The sequence below is a fragment of the Carettochelys insculpta genome, chromosome 3 (genome assembly GCF_033958435.1).
Source record: "Carettochelys insculpta isolate YL-2023 chromosome 3, ASM3395843v1, whole genome shotgun sequence".
NCBI lineage: Eukaryota > Metazoa > Chordata > Testudines > Carettochelyidae > Carettochelys > Carettochelys insculpta.
This window is the reverse complement of record NC_134139.1, coordinates 16,673,985-16,691,819: the sequence shown is the minus strand read 5'-3', so window position 1 is coordinate 16,691,819 and position 17,835 is coordinate 16,673,985. Positions and strand designations below refer to the sequence as shown.

Sequence of the window (17,835 nt, the reverse complement as noted above, 5' to 3'; positions counted from 1 at the left end):
TCAGGAAACTGACCAGTACTGCTCCACTGGCTAGTTTCTGGGCTCCCATGAGCGGTGGGCAGCCTGACAGGTGTCAGCTCCCCGCCACTCTGAGTTGCATTAACCTGAGATTCACACAACTTGAGTGTGTGTATCTCGGGGTTCTACTGTACAGAAAGGAAAGAACTGTGCCTGAAATTGTGGGACAGGTGCCACAGTATACAGGAATAACAGTTGTAGGAAGTTTTGTGTTTGGACATGCTGATCTGACTTGCACTCACCACACAAGCCACCCTAATGTCTTTGCGATCAAGAACTTCAATAACCATTTAGCTATACTACGTAACTTGTAATAGTTCAGTTATCTAATGTAGATCATTTTTTCAACTATTTCCTGAATTCACTAAGGGGAACTTGATTGGGTCCTCCCTCAAAGTGGCCCCAATTGCTAATAAGCAAGTTGGGTCCCCCAATCCTTTCACAGAACCACTTTTCATCAGTTATCTCATTATCTTTTTCCTCTTCCACTTCTGTCCTTTCTCTCTTGTTTTCTCCCCTTCTGTTTGTTCCCATTTCTTTTCCTGCCTTTCCACTGCTCTGTTTATACCTCTTCCTGGGCTTCCCTTTCGGAAAACATGGTAAAAGACAGCAAGCCTCTGAAATTCATAAAAATTAGCCTCATGTTTAGCTGTATTATCAGGATATATGCAAATGGATTATCCTAAATTGCTGTTTTATAAGAAAGCATATTCATGTACTAGAAGAATAAAATCCATGGAACTTTTCTGGTAATAGGGGAAAAATACTGCATTTATGTGACAAGACCAACCTGTAATTTTTGCAGCCTTTTCCTCCTGATTCACTCTGTTCTCTTCATCTTCTTCATTGTCTTCCTCAAAATCATCTAAATTTCCAATGTCAGCTTGCTTCATACTCATCAAACTAGCCAGGCTTTGCATGTCTTCATCTCTATACCACAAATTCCAGTACATCAAACAAATCATTAAAAGGCAATACTGTTAAAATCATTTTGATAGTATTTTACTATTAAAATACTTTTTTTTTTTCAAAAAGAAGTTTCCTTTTCTTTACCCAGGGCCTGCTCTAAAACCTTTTGAAGTCAAGGGCTAGCTTTCAGTAGACTTTGATGGGCTTTGGAAGTCATCTTGAGAATATTTATAAGAATAAGACATGAATGTATATGTTCCTAGTGTTAATTTCTAGATTACAAATTTTCCAATGCCAAAAATTTAAAAGCAAAATATGCTTTCATTAAAGGTCAATTTAATCCTCCCCTCTTACAATTTTTAATTAGTCCTGAAGCTATACAGAACAATGATTTACTTTCTTTGGGGATCATTCACTATAAGCTCAGCGTGCTTGGCCAGATGTAGCCAATGAATCTCCAACTTCTCCTGAAACTCACTATACTATAGGTGAACTACAGTTTCTTTCCTAAATGCACTAATACACAAACAAGAAAACCTTTTATATTTTATGGGCCAATTTCTGTCTTTGCATGTATGCATACTCAAATGTAGATTACAACTGAGTGTTGCTGAAATATGGCTGCACACAAAAAGATATAAACCAATGAACGTTCTAAGGGCTATTTCTGTAACAACTAATATGTCTTCAGGTTCACAGTATTATTCTTGAAGCATGGTTAGACTCATCAATTTCAAACACCTTTCTATTGTTTAATCGTGATATTTTAGAGCAGCTTTGCAGTGGTCTATTTACCTACTTGTGCACAGTAATTTTTTTTAAAAGTAGGCAAATAAAATACCACTGATTTCCTTCTCTCCATGTTATAACGTAATAATAAATTTATAAGTTAAAATATAGGGTGCACAGATTTCATGTCAATGGTACAAAGTTACTTTTTAAAGACACCCTGTATGGTAATAAACTAAAAATCAAATAAGAACAAGGCCCCAGTCTTGCACAAACATTTACATGTGAGTAACTTTAAATATTTGCATAATCTCCATTATTTCAGTGTATTAATTAAGTTGTGGGCACTTTGGGGCAGGGATTCTTTCTTCCTATATATATGAAAAGCACATAACATAGTGGGACACAGAAAAATAATTATTAACATTAATAAATGTCCAAGAAATCACATAGGTCCCTTTCTTACTGGTTCCAAATGGTCATTGCAATGAAGCATATACTTTGGCAACTGATAACTAGAGGATCTTCTAGTAGCTGTGTGTGGGAAAAGTTGCAAGATAAGAACCTGTCAACTAACCATACTGAGAAGACTTTCCTTAAATGTTACTGTCCCTGTCTGGGTAAACAGTTTGTTCAATGCTAGTGTTTAATCAAATTAAATGAAATTTAGCATCAGCACAGCCAGAACACCACACCTTAAAACTGCATATAAATTACAGGCTCACTATTCCTCTGGAAACAATGAAGCGGGGAGCAAGGCAAAGCATGAGGAATATAAAGGATCTAAATGAAATGATGTAGCAGGCATTATTTGCCCTAGAAAAGCACAAAACAAAGTCTAGAGCAAATATGGGAGTTGTGAATCCCACTTTACGAAGTTACAATGGCTAGGAAGAGATATAGGCTAATCCTACCACCCTATTTTCATTTTATTCTTATTCCATCCCATCTGTTTCCCATGTTATCAAGCAGCACTTGCCCTAAGGCCGTCTGATGCTGCTTCACACTCCAGTTCAGGAGAACTCATAAGTATATTCCATGCTTAACTTTAAATATATTCTTGAGTCCCACCCATTTCAATAAAACGTAAGTACGTGCTTAAGTGCAGGTTGAACCTCTGTAGTCTGGCACTCTTGGGACCTGACCAGTACCAAATGAAAGAATTTGCTGGGCCACAGGAGGTCAATATTGTCTCTAGTACATTACCAACACTTCCATGGCTTCCTGGGCTCTTAGAAGATATTTAGGGGTAAATAACAGATAAATAACAGCACAGAACACTGAGAGCCAAGACTGGTGGCTGTAAACAAACTTTATGGAACCATGGAAAACTTGGCCACACCCATGGTAAGTGGTCATCCAGCTAACTAAAATTATGCTGTATTATGGACGTTGCCAGACAAGAAAGAGGACTGGAGAGGTTCAACCTATAGTGTCCTGAAGAGATTTGCTTTCATGAATCAGGGGCCCAAACACTAGTACCCAGCAGCCTATAACAAAGGTTCCTTGTTGATGGTCCAAGAAGGCATCCCGCTGTGGGCTGCATTCCTTCATTTCTAGCTTGTAAATTGTGTTAATAAACATCTATATATAGAGTACTTCTCAATACTTTTAGATGTCAGTACATGAGAGGTAGCTGTGTTACTCTGTGGCTTCGAGAACAACAAGAAGTCTTGTGGCACCCTATAGACTAACAGATATTTTGGAGCATAAGCTTTCATGGGCAAAGACCCGCTTCATCTGATGCATCAGATGTTGTTCTCGAAGCTACAGACTAACACGGCTACCTCTCTGATACTAGACTCTGTCTGGATAGCCAAAGTTGGTCATAGGCTGTTAACTTTCCTGAAAAAAATGACCTCATAACTGAAATAGACCACATGATCAACAGTTTCTCTGCCTCTCTGTTCTGCCAGGAGACAGAAAGAGAAAAAGGGGCTAGTTCACTGTGAAGATTTGGGGAAATTGCCTGTATAGTTTATGAACTCTCCATTTGTATCCTTGCCAAGGTGCAAATGTCATTATAAATGAGCAACTCTGTGACCTCTCTGTTGTCCTTTTACCTCCATACTGGACTGAAATTCCAAAGAGTACTGATGTAATTAGACTGACAACAGAAGGTTGTTCATCAGAAGGGTCCTCTATTCAAATACAAACAGTGCAGACAAATAGGTGGTCTCCCAGCCAGAAGAACTGGTTTGTCTGGGGAGAGGCTGGGCGGCAATGAAAAGTTACTGTGATCACCTGAGGAGGCTGATTCAGGCATCAAATGACAGAGTGATTGGAAAATTACAAAAAGGTCAGGATTTGTCTATCTGGGGTCTTCAGCCATTTTCACCAGCTCAGGTAGAAGGAATCCTGATGAAGCACAGGGAATCCTGCTCACTGGAACCCCTCCAGGACTCTAAGGGAAGGGAGAGCTAGAGGGAGGGACACTGTGCCTGGGATTTTTGTTGTTTTCTGCATGAGCAATGCTCCCTGGTGCTCTCTCTCTGTTAAGTAATGAACAATGGCATTTTTGGATCCTCTGCAAAGTCCTTCTGCGTGCGAGTGCTCCATTTATCCCATGGCCAAGAAAAGAAATGTCAGTAGATTCTGGGGAATACACTGGCGCTGCAGGGAAAGGCGGCACTAGTTGTAGGGTCTAGAAAGTTGGACAAATAAGGTCTGTCGCTGCCAAGAGGGGCACCAGGTAAGAAGTCTGCTCCCAGAATGAATGCCTAGCCATATAAAGTCAAAGGCACTGCCACAACCCCAGCAAGCTACAACCACCTATAATTCAATGGCTTGATCCTTCACAGCAGTCTGTAATGCTCGAGTGGGGACATTTGATTAAATCTTACCATCTACTCTACCCTAACCCACCTGAAAGCAGGGGGTTCAGTGCCATGTACCCTACAAACTAACTGAGATAATCTGGAAAGTCCATTAGTTTAGTCTCTGAAAGCTGCTGAGTTAAACAACCGGGGGCGGGGGGGCGTGTCTGTGTGAGGGAGAATGGGAAGATGGTGCTCAAGTGAGCTGGTTTCATTGGATGGTCTCCTGATCAACCCAGGAATACTTCCTCTGTCCACGTGGTCCACACGATCGTCACCCTCAAGAGGCTTTGGCTCTCTATGGCTGTGTCTACACTACAAAAATAACTTCAAAGTTGCTTACTTCGAACTACAACTTCAAAGTTGAGTGTCTACACACATCCTACTTTGAAGTTAAACTTCGAAGTACGGCACTACTCCATTCCTGGAAATGGAGTAAGGACTTCGAAGTTGGGCTCCGTACTTCAGTGTTAACTTCGAAGTAAGGGAAAACGTGTGTAGACTCTCTGCTGACTACTTCAATTTAGTGCTAACTTCCAAGTTAACTTCGAAGTTAGTTCCTAGTGTAGACACACCCTGTGTGGAGTGCAGATATGCTCCTATCCAGCTTTCCTATCCATGGTGCCATTCTCCATGCTAGGGACCTCTCCTGCTTAGTATTCATGTTGCACTTTACACCCTCCTGCCTCTGCTCCTTTTCAAAGCTGAGACTATTTTTAGGTAGCTCTTATTTAAAAGGTAGAAGAAAATACCACGATCTGTAGAACAGGAGACTACAGTCAGAGTAAGGAATTATGTTTACTTCGCCTCAGAAACAAAGTATAGCAGGAATGATTGGTATGCTGAAGGGTACTCTCAACTCCTGCCAGTCTATACAACCAAAGTGCTCACTACCTAAAGAGTTCTTTGCAAGGTGACACAAAGCAGCCTATCCTGTGAAAAAACTTACGTCGCTTTTCCTTCCCTCAGGAAAATACATGATAATGAGAACTGAAGGGTGGCAGATACAACTTTCTTAGACAAAGGCTTGAATTTTAACTTGACATCTGTCTGTGTAGGCATCGGGCTTGCATATTGTTTCATGTTGATGCTGCTGGTGGCAAGTGCTTTTCTGCGCCCAGAAGGTGATTCCTGAAAGTAAAACAAACCAAAATGAAAACAAACAAAAACCACCTTTAAGAAAGACCCCAAAAGTTGTATCACAGGATCTAGCAGTTTCATAAAGAAGAAAATAACCTACAAAATAAATCAGCCTCATTCTTTTTTTTTTTTTTTTTCTTTTTCCTTCCCAGGGTGGCAGAGTGGTCTAGCGGATTGAGTAATGTCTGGGAACTGAGAAACTCCTCAGTTCTAAACTTGGCTCAGGCACAGAATGCCTGATCCAAAGCTCTTTGAAGACAATGGAAGGCTTTTACTTGTGCCCAGTGGGCTGTAGCACCAGTCCTTAAATCACTATGGCTAGATCCTGCACTATGAGCCACATGGTGGACTCTTATGCTCCCTGAGGTAAATGGGACTCTACATGGGCACAAGATCCTTCTACAGATTTATGCTTCAGCTTCTCCTCTGGAAGATGGGGATGATCATACTTACCCACCCCACAGTGGTATAGTGAAAATTAGTGTTTCTACATTGTTTTGAAAACATATCAAGTCCTAGGCAGTATTAAGCAGACAAGTACTACTCTGGGCAGCTATTAGAGGTTAAGGATTAAATTTAATATTGAAATGTTTTTCGAAGCTATTTTCTTTCTAACAAATATAGTACATGTACAACCTGAGTTGCAGATTTCTGAAGCTGAGATAGTCAAAAAATATTGTCAATCTATAAAATCTTTGGGAAAGAAAAAATTAATGAGATAAAAGCTTGATCCACATTTGAATATGGAGGTCTTCTAAATGAGAAGAAAAATTCACATGTACATTCATCTAAGCTACATCTAAGAATTTACTTCACAGTTTTGTCTCCAAACCTCAGCATAACAGCAATTTTATGCAATACCGTTCTAATGGCACAAAGAAAAACTACTGTTAACTTTTGAAAAACGTTCTCACAATAAAGTACATTTTACTACTGTCAACAATTTGAAAAGAATAAAGACTACTAATTCAATCAAAACATTCAAGCATCCCTTTTCAAAGTACTTGACATTTCTGCCCAGTAGAATAAGTCAGAATGTAATATGTCAGCCCCAAAGAATACCTTGTTTCAAAAACTAGCCTTATCTGTCAGATTATGCACAGCAATATTATGCAGAACTATTAGTGCATGTAGATACCTTATGAATGAATTTCAAAAATGCATCAAACACTTGAGAAGGATTTAGGCCCTCTCAGAAGAAATACTTAAGAATATGCAAATAGTCTCAACTGAATCAAGTTGAGCTGATGCCACTATCGCAAACAATACAAGTGCTCTTTCCCTGGCCACGACTGTCAATCAAAGAATAAGATTAAGGCCCAAGGTTCTGACAATGTGTAAAATGAAGAGTATGATGAGGGAGTTGGAATTTATTACACTGATACAAGCAACAATAATCTTTTATTGCACTGCACCTTTAGAATAGCTGAATACAACAACTAATTTAAGAGTATCAAGACCTACTGCAGCACAATAATATGTTATTGCACTGCAGCTTTAGAATAGCTAAATACAACAACTAATTTAAGAGTTAAGACCTACCGCAGCATCTGTTCTGAAAGTGATATGTGAGAACAGGCACAGTATTTTTTCTTTTTGAATAACTAGCTTGTTTCTCAACATTTAAGTTGCATAATAATTCTCTCTCTTTACTACAACACTGCAGTTTAATAGTTGTTTCACAGAAAATCTTGAAAGAGCGGTGTTTCATATTGCTATATTTGCAAGTTTCAGATGTTTCTATTTGATAGTTTGGATGCAAGTTTTAATTTTTTTTGAAATATGACTAAAGCTTTGCTTGGCCCATAGTTTAAGATTTTTTAATAGTTTTAAAGGATAAATAAGGCTCTGTAGCTTCTACATGTGTCCCACAGAATAATTAAAAATAAGGTACAAGTTGGTACACGAATAATTACCACGGCATAACTGAAATGGCAACAACTATATTCTTGCACTGGCACATGGACTTTTTTTGTCACTTAGAAAAGATGAAAAGAAAGTTACACAACAGACTTAATTATGCTTCCATTTACAGTGAGATAAAAAAAACATACTGTTCCTTTGTGTGGGCTACAATGATCAGAAACCAGCTATCATACTGTGTACTCAGTTTCTTTTTTCAGTGCATTAGGGCGCTTGTACCCATCAGAAAAAAAAATACACATTAGTCTGTTCTACTATTTTATAATTATGGCAACACAGCTATTCTTCTCTAGAGGGCTGCTTTTCATTATTTCAATGCACACAAAACCAGGAAATCTGGTTTCACTTAAACCTCTTTTACAATAAATAAGTTTGACTGAACTGATGAGGCACAATTATAACTAATGCATTGGAATATCTATCTTGTCCAGTGTCTACTCCTTTCCCCTAATTAACATGCTAAAGGAAAAGGCTAGGTAAAATCCTGCTGACTGACAGCCAGGACCATGACCATCCCAAATGGAACAAGTGAAATTTGCTTACCTACTCGCATCCTTCTGGATAAGTTGCTGATCAGCAACAAAATACCTGAGCATACTGACGAATCGGTGTGTCTATTCTGCTGCTGACAATGAAAACCAGTCTCCCAGTTTGGGATCCTTGAAATCCCATCCAAACAGAAAAAAGAACTGGATGCTCCCCCCGCATACTACTTGGCTGAATCCCTCCCGTCTCTGATAGTGGCATTCTCTAGTGCACTTTGGAAAGAGTACACGTGACTGATGCTGCCTGGGCTCTGCTTGCACTGAAGTATGGGGTCCAACCGTAGTTCATTGATCATTATACTGAAAAGGAGGAGGAAAACCAGCTATCCTTCACGACAGTATGATTACGAGCCATGCTGTCTTTGGCTACATTAATTCTAAAGAGGGTTTTACCAGACTGCAGCTGTTTTTGTGCCAGTGTAATGGTGCAAGTCAATGTCCAAGTTAGCTTCCAGAGAATTACTCCAATAACGGAGGCGTTCCCAGTGCTGTCCAATTAGTTACAATTTTCTTGACAATTTCTTTGAGGGAAGCCCTAAAACAAGTATGACAGCCACCTAAAATTCTGACTTATTTAGGCTATGGCTATACTAAACATAATAGATAACCACTGATATACAGTTTTAGCTATGTAATTGGCGTAGCTAAAATCAACTTATTGGCAGTGGACTTCTATGGCTGTCGACATGGAAGAAGGTCGATGGGAGCGTTTCCCCCACTGACCTTCCTTAGTCCTCGCTGCTCACAAGGAGTTCCAGGGTCTACTTTGACCCCAGAAAGTGCCATTTCGCACATGCATGAAACAAAACTGCAGAAAATCGACCCTGAGTGGATCGATCTTCCGCGGTAGTGTGGTTGTAGTCTTATTCTGTAATTATCCTCCAGCAGCAGTTAAAAGAGATGGGGGGGAATGATAGCTCAGTGGTTAGAGCACTAGCCTTGTAAGCCCAGGGATGCGAGTTCAGTCCTTGAGGTGGCTTTGCAAGGATCTGGGGCAGGTTAAATTAAAACAAAAAATGTATCAGGGATGGTGATAGGTCCTGCTGTGAGGTCAGGTGACTGGACTCAATCACTTCATAAGGCCCCTTCCAGTTCTATGGTATGACCTGCTAGGAGATGGCTCTGCAGGTTCATTCCTTGTGAAAAGATTTTACATTTGTAAATACAAGGGAATAAACCATTCAGACTCAACGTTTCACCTAACTTTTTGGGTGTCGTGTAAGTTTAAATGCCTCTCCATCCTGTCAAGAAAATATACAGGTCTTTCAAGAACTGATTAACTCAAGGAAATAAGTACTTCAGCATAGATAAAGAAAGCTGTGTTACGGATGGGAAGACGTATGTGAGGTTATTTGAGAGTTGGCACCGGCTTTCAGGTAAAGTGCTAACCGCTTTTTCCCCCAGAGGCCAACTGAGAATAGTGGAGGTTGAGAAGTTTTGCTAACCTACCCGCCCCATTAAAAAGGACATTGTCAAGATATATGGAACCGAGACCAATTTTGCCATGAAACTTTTGGAATACAATTCCCTGGACTTTGCTTTCAACTGTGACATACACAACTTTACTTAAATTGTCTTGGTTAAATTTATCATCAACCACCCTTTAAAGTAATCAAATGCACTAGTCAAAAAGACATTTTCTCAAAATTCAGCATGCTCTGAAAGTAATATTGTCCAAGTTACAGTTGCTGCCACTCTAAAATGGGAAAGGAACCTCTTAAATCAGTAGAGGAAAGCGATAAGCCAAGACAAGCCAGTTACCTCCATATTGAGGGAAAAGAAATAGGAACAAATACATAAATATGTTCCTAACATTACTTTATCGTGTAAGCAATTGTTATAGATGTGACAGGACATTGTGTGAATGGGTAGGAATGTCATCTTTAAAATCACAATGCAAAGCAATCCATGTGATTACGATTGGGAAAGGAGATGAGAGTTACACTGTAAAAGGAGTTTGAGATCCCCTGTCTTAGAAAAAGCATGCAGAGATAAACTGTGCACCTTATGGATAATTTGACAATAGTTTTTGACAATCACATAGCGATCAGAGTTAACCAAGAATAACTGGCACTATAGATTTACCTTCAAATATGCAAATACTGACGTGCGTTCAGATACTTGCAATATTTTTTAAATGAACCTGGTATGTCAGAAGCCCACTAAAATGCCTTCGAGTTATGGTAATTATTGTACACCTCTGCTGCAATCAGAAAAAATACAGAAAATAAGGAAATGTCTTCGGTTACGGTTACGCTACAGCACTCTGTCGAGAGACGCCAATGTTGGAACAGATTTCCCAAGAAAACGTCTGTTGACAGAGTGAGGCCACACACAAAAGCCTATCAGGAGAGTGCTCCACTCTATCAACAGACCAGCTGGACTGTCAGGCTCATCTCTCAGCAAAACAGGAACCTGGAAGCACAGCAGACTGCCCATTGTTGTGGATGCTCTGCCTGCTGAAAGAAGGCCCCCCAGAGCATCCACACTTTCTTTTTGTTGACAGGATACATCAACAGCAGCATTCTGCCTCAAAACTTTGAGGCAGAACACTGCCAGCAAAAGCGTTGTGTTTTGTCGTGATACTGTCGACAAATCCCATTTTGTGTGTGTGTGCACTCCATGAGTTTTATTGACAAAAACCAGGGGTTTGCCAGCAAAATTTGCTAGCGTAACCATAGCTTTAGACAGCACCTTTAAAATAATTATAGAAAGTTTACTGGAAGGAAAAAGAGCTCAAGTCTTGTTAAAACAAAATCAAATCAAGTATAAGCAGATAAAATAAACTTCCCTTTATTGTGCCATCTACTTCAGAAAGCTTAAGAGTCTTAAGATTACTGAGTAAAGGCTGGCGATAGACATAACCATTAGTGTTTCTGAAAAATGAAAACCATCAAGAAGCACCTTTACTCAGCCACAGAAACTCTGAGTTAAATATATGCCTTTATATTCCCACACTACTTAAAGGAGAAAGCCTTCCTTGCTGGAAGGATCAAATTATGGCAAAATTATGAATAAATTTAATCATATCCTCCTCACTGCCCCCAGGATGTCTGATAACTGTGACTAATAAAAAAAAAAAAAGCAAAGTCCATTGTGTTACTAGGTTACCCGTGCAAAACCAGCTCAAGTCAATAGGTAATAACTAGCAAGTTGATAACCTCTGATTATTCAGTGGTTCAAGTTAAATAAGTTTCATGGCCTCACTTCAGTCCTCAGTGCATAAGCAATCATATCAAAATGTCCTCAAAACTGGGACTGCTGGCCCCATTGGCAATTTCTGGAGATAGGCCAATGTCTGAATGAGGAAACAGATTCATTTATACATTCACCCCAAGGGGTGATCCCTTCATGTCAGGTCCCCTGGGCAGAACAGTGAATTTGCATTACGTGACTTGAGCATAAACAGAGGGCTTTAATTTCTAGGGCTGCAGATTCCACACCTTTCATAAGTATTAATTCACAAATACTTAATGCAAAAAATATATTTGTTTATTTCCTTTCCTTGCTCACAGGACATCTATATTTTAAAAATATTCTCACTGGGTGAAACGCTTTAGCGCAGATTATGGTACACCCGGAGATCAAAATGTGGATCAGTCTGATCTCCTCTGGGAACTTGTTCCACAGCCAAAGCCCTAAACAAAGAACCCACTGTCTATAGCTCTCAAAGGTTTCCTCCTGAGCTTTGTGAACTCTTCACCTCAGAAGACTGCAGCTGGCTTGAGGGCTCTGGATGGAGATTCAGTCTCCTGATGTGACTGGTTCCTGACCAGTTGCTGGCCTTGAATATCAGAACCCAGGCCTTGAAATGACAAAAGTGGTCAGGAGCTAGTGAAGGGACTATAGTGAAGAAGGGATGTTTTCACGTTGCACTGCTCTGCTGAGAAGAGAGGGTGCATACATTCTGCACCAGCCAGAGCCGCAGAACTGAAGCCAACTTCGGCCCCAAATATGATGAGTTAAAGTAACTCAATCCGGAAATAAAGTATGTGTGGATTGCTATGACCAGCTCCTCATCTGCAAGTCAGAGTCAGAAGTGACTATCTGCTGATTTAGTCCAGTGGCTCTTAACCTTTCCAGACAGCTGTATCCTTTTCAAGAACGTGATTTGTCTCGTATACTCCCTCCCAAACCCAGCTTTCATCCCAGTTAAAAACTACTCGCTTACAAAATCAGACATAAAAAAAAAAAAAAGTCAGACATTATCTCAAACTACTTCTGGGCGCATTTTGTACCACTGTGAACATGTAGAATTCTGTCCCACGCAGAATCTTTTTTTCCCCCACATTCTGCTGGAGTGGTGCTGCGGTTACACCTTTAACGCACTAGGGGCTGCTGTGTTTCCAAAACAGAGGGTAACTGTTGTCAGCGGAAAGCTGCCAGTCAGGGAGAAGGTAGAGGGAGGAGCAGAAGGTCCTTGAACAGTCCTTGCTATTTATAATGATAATTATATTAAAAAAATCTTACTAATTGGCTTGTAGGTACCCAATTATCAATATTAAATCTTTGTCCAAGTTAATGCAAAAAGAATATACAACCAAGAGTTAGCTCCATGAAATGTACCACCTCCCAACCTCTACAAAGTTAAGCAGTCAAAGAATTTGGATTTTTTTTTTTCCTGAGAAGATACTCCCTATGTACTTAATATGGAAAAGAGGGAAGGCTATAAACGCACTGCGGTTCAACTTTCGCTCCTAAAGCCTGAGTTAAACTTGCTCACATTTGTTCCCATTGCTTCTGCCAACCCGTGCTTCACAAAATGAAGAATATAATATTCTTCCTTCATAAATTTTGTCAAAACATAAAACAGCATGTTTACATTCCATCAAATGAACTTATGGCTGAAAAATCTCATTCTGCTTTATAATTTTTTAGCTATTAAAGAAAATTTCCCATAGATTTCTTTCTGAAAAGTGTTTCTTTACTAAAGGGCAAGTATTGTAGCAATCATTATCCAAGGAAGATTAGAGTTAAATGGGGAATATAACAAGCTTCCTAATTGGAAATAGTTTGTCAAATGGAAACAAAAGACCCATGTCTGTCCATATCCTTTACTTGAATATGAACAGAGCACAGAATGATCTTCTCAGAATTTAGTTTTTCACACAATCTGTAGCAGAGCTGCTGAAAGCTAACTGAACTTAAATGGAAGCATTCTGCGCCTCACACTGAGGCTGCTTCTACACTCTCACTCTCTCGTCGGATATGGCATGGTAATGAGGCAATTTGAAGGAGGCTAATGAGGTGCTAATGTGCATATTCAGACCCTCATTAGCATAATGGTGGCCACCCGAATTTCAAAGTGCAGTCTTCGAATTGCAGATTGGCAGCGTAGATGGGGGCAGCTTCGAAATAAGTGCCTCACTCTGACATTCCCTGACTCCCAAAAAACTAGATTGGAGTAAGGGAATGTCAAAGTGGGGCGCTTATGTCGAAGCTGCCCCCGTCTACACTGTCAATCTGCCATTCAAAGTTTGAGCTTCAAAGTTCACGTGGCTGCCATTATGCCAAAGAGGTGCTGAATACACATGGTAGCGCCTCATTAGCCTGCTTAAAATTGCCTAATTATAATGCCACCTCCAACAGGAAACAGAGTGTAGAAGCAGTCCTGTTCAGAAGACAATGATTTAGACAATGCAACTTAAGCTCTTTCCACTTCTTAAGAGATTTTGACAGCATAGCACCATAAAGCTATTGGATGACATATATATTTGTGATATGGCTTAATTAAAAGTGACTTAATTTTCAAATAAAGCTATCACATTGCATAGGAAATCAACAAACATGTACTCGCACAGCGATGCAAAATAAGTCAAAGTTTTGACTTTCAAAGCCCAGAGCTGGTCCCTCAAATTCTATTACAAGCACCATCTTGCATATGCTATGCTGAAAAGATCACTGCTTCACTAGCAGAGCAAAATGGATCACTACAGAATTTAATTTGTGACAGTATAGCGCAATTAAATGCTAAAATAGACAAGCTATGGGAAGCGCTCTCATCTGTAAAGAGTCAATTAAAACTATGTCAGTTAAAATAATTTAGATAGTCGGATGGAAGATTTGGAGGGCCGAATGCAAACAGCACAATCTATGCTGAAAACTCATCTAAAAGCACACGATGTATCCAAAACATTTATTATGAATTCTTATGTATATAAGGGGAGAACTTAAAAAAAAAAAAATCCACTTCGGGAAAATTGGAGTTCTAAGCACACTAACTGAACAAGGTAGGTAAGAAACTCAGGAAAATGTTAGAACAACTGTCTTACATAGCTATATCTGGACTCATATCTACATGAATGTATATACAATGAGGAACAATTAATAATGAAGTAGTGTACCATATTTATTACCTAACAAATGACAGAGAGGATGGTTTTCTGTAACTGGAAAAAAATGAAAAGTGGATTACAGGCTGATTTTCTTTTTAAAAGTTTTAGAGGAGTTTAGGAAATCACAGATAGAGATTTATTGAAATAAATTTTTAGGTGAAAAATAGACTTACAAATTTGCTTCACAGGACCAAAATTTTTGGTAGAAAGTGTTTCTCCTAACAAGCCTGTCTTCAACCTTCATGAGCCTGGCAAATCTCCAATGGGAATATCAGATGGAAATTTCCAGACATGAAGACTAAAATGGATTGGTATTATAATCTTAGGCTTGGTCTATACTAAGGGGAAAAACTGACTTAAGATATGCAACTTTGGCTATGAGAATTGCGCACCTTAAATTGATTTTTGCTGCCATCCTTAAGTGGGAGGTTGACAGGAGAAACTTTCCCATCGACTTTAAAAAATCCCATCCTTACTTCTCACGATTGCAAAGTGTACCAGGGTCGATGGCAGTGCCCTGCTCATTTGAAATAGCAAGGCTGTATTAGCCGTGTTAAATAGAACCCCAGAAGATCAACCACCAGTGCGATGAACTTCTGGTAAGTTTGGACATGCCCTTAGCTATGCCACTGGTGCAATCAAGCAGTTTGATGTGATTAAGTTCTATCGTGTGAGTTACAATCCTAAAAAAATTGACATATTATCCTTAAAAATTTTCTTGTACGAAGTCATCCAGGGACAACACATTATGAAGAAATAATTATGACATCTGATGAACTGATACGTTTTCTAAAAGTGTAATAACCACTGTCCTGGGCTCCCTAAAATACAGTAAACTTTCATATCTGGCAACCATGGGACCAGGAGCAATGTAGGAGATAGTGGCAAGAAAATTGCATGATTCAGTAAGCCAGATGAGATTATTAAGCCTTGTGATACTTTTAGTCAGAGCTCCTGGGTGCCCAAGCCTAACTTTAGATACTCATTTTTGAAAATCTTTGTCATAGTTTATTTTGATCTGCTACAGAATCATAGAAAAGTAGGGCTGGAAGGGAATTCAAGAGGTTACCTAGACCATCCCTCCACACAGAGGCAATACCAATTATAACTCACCCATCCCTGACAGATGTTCATCTAACAAACTGTTCTTAAAAAAACATCCAATCATAAAAATTCTACAACCACCCTAGGATGCCTATCCCAGAGCTTAACTATCCTTATAGTCAGAAAAATGTTCCTAACTTCCAACCTACATCACTTTTGTTGCCTAATGAGCCAACTGTTTTTTGACCCACCCTTGGTGGCCATGGAGAAGAGTTGATCACCAGCCTCTTTACAGTAACCTTTTACATATTTGAGGATTGCCATCAGGTTCCCATTCAGCCATCTCTTTTCTAGATTAAACATGTCTTGTTCTTTCAACGTTTCATCACAGGTCATATTTTATACAAATGTTATCATTTTTATTCTTTCCTCTGGACTCTCCCCAGTTCATTCACATTTCTCTTAAAGTCCATCAGCCAAATTTAGACAGTCCTCAAGCTCAGACATCACCAATGCTAAGAACGGCAGAACAATTAACTCCCACATCTTGCATATGATTCTCCAGTTCAAATATTCCAATATGGTATCTACCTTTTCCGCAAAAGTACTGCATTGTTGAATCTTATTCAATTTGAGATCCATTATAACTCCTAGATCATTCCCTGCAGTACTGCCGCCTATCCAATTGTCACCCATTTTGCATTTGTGCTTTTTTATTTTATCTTCCTGAGTGTAGTATAGGTTGAACACCTCTCATCTGGCACCCTCCAGACCTGACCAGTACCGGATGAGACAGTATTCAAGAAGACAGGAGGTCAATATTGTCTAGCAGAATTACCAATACTTTCACTATTTACTGGGCTCTTAGAAGGCATTTAGGGATAAGTTAGAGATAAATAACAGCACAGAACACTGACAGCCAGGACTGGTGGCTGGAAACAAACTTTATGGGACCATGGGAAACTTGGCCACACCCATAATAAGTGGTCAAGCAGCTAACTAAAATCATGCCAGATTACAAATGTTGCTGGACGAGAGTGTTTTGGAGTAGAGCACTTCAACCTATGCGGCAGTTGACTTTATTGAATTTCATCTTGCTGATTTCACACCTATTCTCCAATTTATCAAGATTGGAGGATAGGGATAGATTTTAAAAAAGAAAAAAAAAGTGCTTGCAGCCCCTAATAGTCTAGTCTCACCTGCAAATTTTATGAACAAGCTCTCCATGCCATCATACAAGTTATTGCTGAAAACACTGAATAGCACCAGATGCAGGATAGATCCTTGCAGACTTCCACTAAATGCATTTTCCCAGCTTGACAGTGAGCAAGTCAGAATTTCTCTTTGAATACTGTCTTTCAACCAGTAATGCATGACCCTCTACTAATTTCATCTAGACTATATTTTCCTAATTTGCTTAAGACCACATCACATGGAATGGCATCAACAGTTTCATTTAAGTCTAGCTATATCATATTTACTATTTCATCCTATCCAGTTGGCGAGTTACCCTGTGAAAGAAGAAAATTAGATTGGTTTGAAATGATTTATTTTGATACATCAATGTTGGCTCTTACTTATCACCTTATTATCCATTAGATTTGAAAAACTGGTTACTTCATAATTTGTTACAGAATCTTTTCAGGTATAGTAGTTAAGATTCCCTGAACTTGTTTGTTTTTCCCATTTTATGTAAATATATTATGTTCATCCTCCTCTAATCCTCTCAAAGCTCATCCATGCTCCAGGAGTACTCAAGGATAATTACAGTAAAAGCTCCATTATCTAGCATGCTGGGGAAATGGGGGCGGGAGCTGTCAATTAATTGGATATACTGGTTAACTGAGAATTATACTTTACCAATGCAATAGTAGTTTTCAAAGAATTAGAATACAGTAAAATGAGTGCAGTATAAAATAGTACACAGATATTCCCCAATCCAATAGTAATAACGCACTGCAGGGAGGTTGTATTCTTGAAACACTTAAGTGTACATAGGCAAAGTTTTCTATATAATAGATTTTATGACTTTACATATCATTAAGGGCAGTCCATGGAGTACACCCAGATCACTGAAAATACATTTAACATTAAAACTATACTGAATATAATTTAAACTTTCTTTGATGATTCAGAAGACACTTCAGGATCTTGCATTGCCTTAGGGTCATCATTATCAACATTAATTGGCATTGTAGAGGCAGAAGGTGTGGGAGATTGGGCTGAATATGTAACGAACCTATGACACACTCTGGACGTTGCTTTGTTGAATAAACCCTGATTTCAGCTTGCGTACTTACCTTTTGCCTCTTTTGGCTAAAAGAAGAGTGCAGAATACGCAATTCCATAATGTGCTGGGCTCCATACTAGACCCAG

General features: G+C 39.2%; 1 protein-coding gene across 5 annotated transcripts in view; it reads right to left on the bottom strand.

Moving 5' to 3' along the window:
* Nucleotides 1-17,835, bottom strand: part of EHBP1 (EH domain binding protein 1) — a 325,710-nt gene that overhangs the window by 172,819 nt on the left and 135,056 nt on the right. For all 5 annotated transcript variants that reach the window (XM_074989386.1, XM_074989385.1, XM_074989387.1 and 2 more), the window contains exons 6-7: nucleotides 5,422-5,603; nucleotides 809-948 (exon numbers count right to left, since the gene is read on the bottom strand). In XM_074989386.1, coding sequence (XP_074845487.1) covers nucleotides 809-948; nucleotides 5,422-5,603 — 322 coding nt within the window. The remainder of the gene's footprint in view (nucleotides 1-808; nucleotides 949-5,421; nucleotides 5,604-17,835) is intronic.